Genomic DNA, 6,847 nt, shown 5'->3' with positions numbered 1-6,847 from the left:
GTCTGATTCCGCTCTCCCTTCAGTTCCCCCTCCAGAGCCACCGCCTTTTGGGCACACAGCCTCAGGCCTGCGTAATGGTAATACAGTACTGTCTGGTTCGCTGTTTCACGACAGTCAGCTTTGATTGGCCGGGCCCTTGCCGCCAAGAGACCTGCTTAGCCAGAAACGGTTAGAGAAATGCAAGCACCAGGCACCGCCGCAAATCGCCGCGCGTTTAGATTACGGCCTGACAGTACCGTGTCGCGGCGTTACATTCGAATGGCGCGGTGTCGCCAATCCGGCCAACAGTCACCCAAGCACCAAATCCCCCCCCAGTTCGATCTTCCCCTCCAACGCTGCCTCTCGCCTCGTATTCCACTTCGAGCCTCCCTCTTCTCCCTCTTCTTTGCTCCCTCTCCCCTCCTGATCCATCCTTTGTTTCGAAAAAGCCCTTTTCGTTTCGTCTTGCGGGTTTCCCACCTGCAATCGTCCCATTCTTTTATGGACTCGATGAGCTCTCGATTCAAGTCTCTTGGGTTTGTATCAAAGCGAAAGACTGGTACGTCAGCTGCATCCGTGACCTCGAACAACGCTTCGACATCTCCCCAGTCAGGACCCAATTCCTCCACGGCGAGCCTCCCCATGAGCAGCCAAAACCACCTCGGTCGTCCACCTAGCTACACCTACACTGCCGGCGGGCGACCAGCAAGTCCACTGCCACCAGGCCAACACCAGCAGCTGGGCCACCATCCTCCACCGCTGAACACCGGTGTCGCGTATCCCCAGCACGGCCATCAGATGGCAGGTGCTCCTCCCCCCGGCTACGGCGGTTATGCCCAGCACCCACAGCATACCAGCATCCCTCCGTCAATATCACAGTACCCTCCCGGCCGGCAGCACACGGAGTTGGAAGGCGGTGGTCGAAGCAAGGCTCAGCTCATCGTGGGGATCGATTTTGGAACCACCTTTTCCGGCGTCGCCTACGCGTTCGCAACAAATACAGAAGCAAAAGAGGATATAATAACTGAGTGGCCGGGAGCGGGAACCCATACGAAACAAAAGGTTAGTTTTTTCTATTTTTTTTGGCGTACAGTCAACATGAATTGCTTTGTTAATTGAAAACCATAGATTCCTACTGTTTTATATTATGATCAGTTTCAAAAGGTGGTCGGATGGGGCCCAGATATCGCCGACGCCCTTGCACCCACTGGCTACCCAAAGCAAGGGGTCCAAAAGGTTGAATGGTTCAAACTTCAGCTGATGATCTCCGGGAACACCTATATTGATCCAATCAACCTACCCCCGCTCCCACCAGGCAAATCGGAAATCGACGTCGCAGCAGATTATCTGTTCAAACTGCGTGGAGCAATGCGAAATCAACTGTTGAAAACTCTTGGCGAAGTATTCACACGGGAGGAAAGAAATATCCGCTACTTCTTAACCGTGCCAGCCATCTGGAATGATGCCGGAAAAGCCGCTACTCGCGCTGCCGCCATCCAGGCCGGCTTCTTGCGTGATGAGAATGACAATCGGCTTACCTTGATTACCGAGCCGGAAGCCGCAGCGATGTTCTGTGCCAAGACCGGCCTGCTTAGTCTCAAGATGCATGATGCTATCCTGATTGTTGACTGCGGTGGTGGTACGGTCGATTTGATTGCATATGAAGTTGAGGAGGAACACCCTTTCACAGTTTGCGAGTGTACGGCCGGCTCTGGAGATTCCTGCGGGTCTACTGCCCTTAACCGAAATTTCAGCAACATTTTAAGAGCAAAGATTCGAAAGATGAAGCTGCCCGACGGCTCGAGGACCGCTGGAAAGGTGTATGGCAAATGTATAATGGATTTTGAGAATAGAATTAAAGCAGACTTTCGAAATAATGGCCAGAAATGGGCAGTCGATGTTGGAATTGAAGCTGACTTCCCTGACGCCGGCATTGAAGAGGGATATATGACTTTCACCAATGAGGAAATCCTTCAGTGCTTCGAGCCCGTCGTGAATAGAATCTTGGAGCTTGTACGGAACCAGATTATTGCGATCCAGGCTCAAAATCGACCACTTCAGGTAAGCTGCCCTGGGCTGGTCTATTAAACTCTGAATATGCTAACTGTGGGAAAAGAATATCCTCGTCGTAGGCGGCTTTGGTGCGTCCGAGTACCTCTTCCAGCAAATCAAGTTGCACGTCCCGCCACAATATCAAACCAAAGTTGTCCGCCCAATGGACTCTGTCGCCGCGATTGTCAAAGGTGCCGTCACTGCCGGTATCACGGAACGGGTTGTAACCTCCCGCGTTGCCCGTCGCCATTACTTAATGGCAACATTACAGCCATTCAAAGAGGGCCATCACCCCGAGCAATACCGTGTTCCCAGCTTGGATGGCAAGGATCGATGCAAATATACCCGTCAGATTTTCGTCCAAAAAGGCGAACGAGTCAAGATTGGTGAGCCGGTTAAGGTCAGCTTTTTCCGCCAGGTGGCTCCTGGTGCAACTCTCATGTATGAGGACATCTTGTATGCTTGCGATGAGGATGTATGCCCGGAATATACCAAGGATCCACGTGAGTTTCTCCATTCCTCACCTGTTAACATTTTTTTACTCTAACCACGATCCATTTCCAGGCATCAAGGAGGTTGTCACTCTTACATCCGATCTCTCTAGAAAAAATTTAGAGAAAGATTTTGAACGGATGGATACACCTCAAGGCACGTTTTATCGAGTTTACTTTGACATCTACCTTACTCTCGATGGAAGCGAGTTCAACGCGGAACTTGTCTGCCAAGGGGAAGTCATGGGCCGGTGTTCAGCTCGATTCCGATAAAATGGTTTCCTCCAGCATCTGTCACTGGATGCCAGACTATTGCTTGCATATTTTCTGTCGTGAAAGACGGAAGAAGCTGGAGTTATGAACGATGCAAATATAATAGATCTCCTTTGAATATTCCACGAAAATCCGCCTTCGATCCTCTCGACACATCCCCTGAATTCAACGTACGGGTATTGACAATCTCTACCTGTTTTCTTTCGCCTACACTTCCAGAAACGATGCCATGCAAAACATGATACCCCTATTTAAATTTACTTCGTCTCTCCTGCCATCTATTCAACGCCTATTTTCCCTACCATTTATTATCAATTTTATAGGAATCCAATTTCGAACTTCCTTCCTATCTATTTTCTGAAATCACAGTGAGAATTGATACCATTGCTTGAGACCAGGGCTACTATCCAATCAATTTGTTAGTGTCCGTTTCTTAACGTGTTTTACGGTTGGTGCTCAGTGGATTGGGATCTGGCTTGGAATGACATAAAAGGGCGGTAATACAAATGGGCTCACATACAACCATCAGTTGCTGTTTCTGTCATTTCATTATCTCAATTCTCAGATTCTGTGATTCTTAGGACGGACACTTCTACATTTGTGCAAAATATCCACCAAACTTATCTAACTTGGCACTCTTAGTTTCTCCTGACCCAAACAAGACTTCAGTTAATTCCCACACAGTTGTCCTATGTAACTCCTAGGTTGGGCATGATTGACTCCTGGTTAGGCAGTGTAATGGGAGCATGTCAGACTAATAGTAATAATGTGGAATGGTTTTGATCTTTGGCACTCCAATTTTGAGTTATTCGATCAAATCTTGGTTGGGGTCCTATTTCCCGAAACGTCAGTCGAGCCTCCTTGCGTAGATGTCGAATCGATAACCGTAGGTTACCCGTTGATAGTTTGGGCATCCAAGTATATATAACTTGTGTCTTGCAATATGGCCTCACTCCCTGGTATTATCCATCTTTTCCATCCACAACTTGTTTCTGCGGTATATTGTGAAGACATCTATTTGCGGCTTCAATACCTTATTACCCTGATCTCTAAACTGAATCCTGACATCTATTATATTACAAAACCATAATTCAACCATTAAGTAGGGAAAACAAGAAGAGCTTTTTTCAAAATAACTCACTTGGCAACTTCACCTTTTGGCAATCCGGTGGCAACAGCGTTTGCTTTCACCATAACCTCATCCCACTCCTTATCCGCCTCACTTAGCCATGTAATCGCGCCCCCGGCACCTAACTCGAGTTGATCTCCGTGTTTCACAATCGTGCGGATGATAACCGATTGGTCAACAGTGCCGCTGGCACATAGATACCCCAGACTACCGGAATAGATGCCGCGCTCACGCTTTTCTTCAAGGCCGTCTAGGATCTGTACGGCCCGGAGCTTGGGGGCTCCTGTCATGGATCCCGGTGGGAAACAGCGCTTGAGAACATGGACACCCCCTACATTGGGGGCAATGTGCGATTGGATGGTCGTGACGAGCTGTGGATGAGATTGGGGTTAGTCGTGAGGAATGCTTTGGGATGTTGGGGTTGCGTACTTGATGGACCGTCTCATAGCTTTCGACATGAAGCAGCTTTGGGACCTGTATTGATTTTGACGGAGAAATGTTATGGAGATCAGCACGGATAAGATCAACAATCTAGCGAGGTCAGTAAGTAATTCGTTCCGGTAGAGATAGTGCGGACGGTCTGTATTTACCATTAGATTCTCCGCTAGCTCTTTCACGTCCGTCGCTAGTTGGTGCTTCCTCCGCTCATCCTCCTCTTTATCCGGGCTGACGGCAAGAGTTCCCTTGATTGGTTTCATTTCCGCCACGCCGTTAGCATCTATGGATATGAACCTCTCAGGCGATGAAGATAGAATGGCAATATTATGAACTGGGAAATTGATATAAGCGGAATAAGGCGCCGGGTTACGTGCCCTGAGAGAAAGGTATAGTGCGTATGGATCCGCCCCAGAGTCCGACGCATTGAATTTTGTTGTGAGCGTTAGCTCATATGCTTCGCCTTCTTTAATAGCATTCTGCGCAGCTCGAATCTTTTGACTGTATGACTTTTCATCGTCAAGGGCGGTAAAGCTTGGTAGTGGTTCTGGGATAGTCGAAGGAAGCTTTGTGAAGTCGGGGGAGAAGGGACGTCTAACACGCTCCAGCAGGGAATCGAATTCAGCCTCTGTCAGGCCAACGGGAGAAACAGAATCTATGTGACCACCGATTGGATCTTCAGCGCCCCGGCGGATTAAACTGAACAATTTCCACTCTCCAGTATAATTGTCTAAACGGAGCACGCTACTTGCGAACATGTGTTGACTATCCGGGAGAGTGTTAGGTTCTTCACCAGGGTCGGTAGCCCCATACCTGTAGCCGGATAGCGCTTCGCGTTTCATTTCAAAGCCAAAATAACCGATCAGGCCTAGCTGGAGCAACGGCTGACCGACTTCGGCTTCCTGACCCAGAGAGCCCGCGTCAAGCGCATCCACGTTTTTCTGGATAATATTGGAATGAAAGTAGTCGAGCCATGACCAGTAAGAAGAAAGGAGCCGCTCAAACATCAAACGTTTACCCTGCTGATAGACGGATAGAACCTTTGATCGAGATGAGTAGCTAAGCGTAAACGAAGCGGCGGCTAAATAAGAATTTCTTGAGTGTACGTCGCGAACCTGGTTTGAGCGTTTTAGCATCTATGGGATTGATGGGAGACAAAAGACCAAAGGACAGCACTCACCCTTGCGCTGTCAAGCCACGCCTCACCATCGAGTGAGGTGTTGCGGAAAACTGCATCGAACAGCACACCTGCTTCAGGGCCTTTTCCAAGAGTTACGGACTTGACGTAGTAGCTACGTAAATGTGTGTCGGGGGCACGACGAGCGGGAAGAGACTCGCCCAACACCACCTGCCGGGCCTCTTCAACAATGGCGCACTTGCTTGAAATAGGGGGCGGCAAAGAGGCGTTTTCAAGAAGACATCGTGGTGTCGGATTATTCCACGGGCGGTCTCCGGCCCAGAACTGGAGTGCAATATCGCGAAAATTGTTAATAATCTGCTGGCCATGTGTGGAGCAAACACTCTCGGGATGCCACTGGGCTCCAAAAATCGGGCGGCTGCGATGCCGGACACCCATGACCACCTTTTCCAACGGGTCCTCGGGATCAAATGTCCATGCAGTAAGCTCTAAATCGGCAGGAAGGCCTTTGAGTGACATCGGAATCAGCTTTGAATACACGAACATGAGGAACGAGGAGACCGACTTTTGGCGTCCAGCACCAAGCTGTTATATCTCACCCCGTCAAAATTTTGCGGCAAACCTTTAAACACGCCAGTGCCCGTATGGCTGATTTTGCAGATTTGTCCATGCTTAATATTAGGGGCATGGATGATTTCGGCACCAAGCGCGGTGCCAATCCCCTGGTGGCCAAGGCATATTCCCAAGATCGGGATATTCAAATCCCTGATCAATTTCGAATTCAGTCCGAAATCAGATATCTTCCTTGGAGTCCCGGGGCCAGGAGATAGGATGATCGCATCCAGTGAAGACAGCATCGTCTTTTTGAACGTATACCTGCCGGCCATCCGTCAGCAAGCCATGGATCCCAGTGCAGATGTCTGGGGAGAACAACCATGTAAAATGGTCAAAACGAACTACAGCTACGTTCCATTCTGGGTATGGCACACCATTCGCCCCCCGCGCGGTTTTCTGGAGCAGCTGGAGGATGTTGTTGGTATAGGAGTCGTAGTGATCAATGATCATAGCCCGCAACGTCCCTGATTGCCCCATTGCGCCGGCTCCTCTCCTGACGCCTGTTGGGTATGGAGCAGAATGGACAGCCGGCAACAACCCGAGGATTCCGGAATCTAGGGTCTTTGATTTGTCCTAGATGGGGGCATTCCTAGTACCACGACGGGACGGCGTTCTGCTGGGATAACGATGGCAAAACCGGAGGCCAACAAAAGCCAGAGCTAGCTAGAAGCATAAAAATAGAGAAAATAGTATTTGCTATTACTACCACAACACCAGATGCCATCCATCTTCCAG

The 6,847-nt window shown here is 49.4% G+C and overlaps 2 protein-coding genes across 2 annotated transcripts; one reads left to right on the top strand and one right to left on the bottom strand.

Moving 5' to 3' along the window:
* Positions 1-621: 621 nt before the first annotated feature.
* Positions 622-2,795, top strand: UREG_07072 (uncharacterized protein; the record flags this gene model as incomplete). Its single annotated transcript, XM_002582253.1, has 4 exons — positions 622-1,041; positions 1,108-2,040; positions 2,096-2,534; positions 2,596-2,795. The coding sequence occupies 4 exons, from the start codon at positions 622-624 to the stop codon at positions 2,793-2,795; spliced, it is 1,992 nt and encodes a 663-aa protein (XP_002582299.1).
* A 1,137-nt stretch (positions 2,796-3,932) lies between these two features.
* Positions 3,933-6,043, bottom strand: UREG_07071 (uncharacterized protein; the record flags this gene model as incomplete). Its single annotated transcript, XM_002582252.1, has 3 exons — positions 3,933-4,295; positions 4,515-5,474; positions 5,540-6,043. 3 exons carry the CDS (start codon positions 6,041-6,043, stop codon positions 3,933-3,935), a joined length of 1,827 nt encoding a protein of 608 aa, XP_002582298.1.
* Between the last annotated feature and the right edge of the window lie 804 nt (positions 6,044-6,847).

The sequence above is a fragment of the Uncinocarpus reesii genome, genomic scaffold (genome assembly GCF_000003515.1).
Source record: "Uncinocarpus reesii 1704 scaffold_5 genomic scaffold, whole genome shotgun sequence".
NCBI lineage: Eukaryota > Fungi > Ascomycota > Eurotiomycetes > Onygenales > Onygenaceae > Uncinocarpus > Uncinocarpus reesii.
Note: the sequence above shows the minus strand (reverse complement) of the source record. Positions and strands in the feature narration are given on the sequence as shown.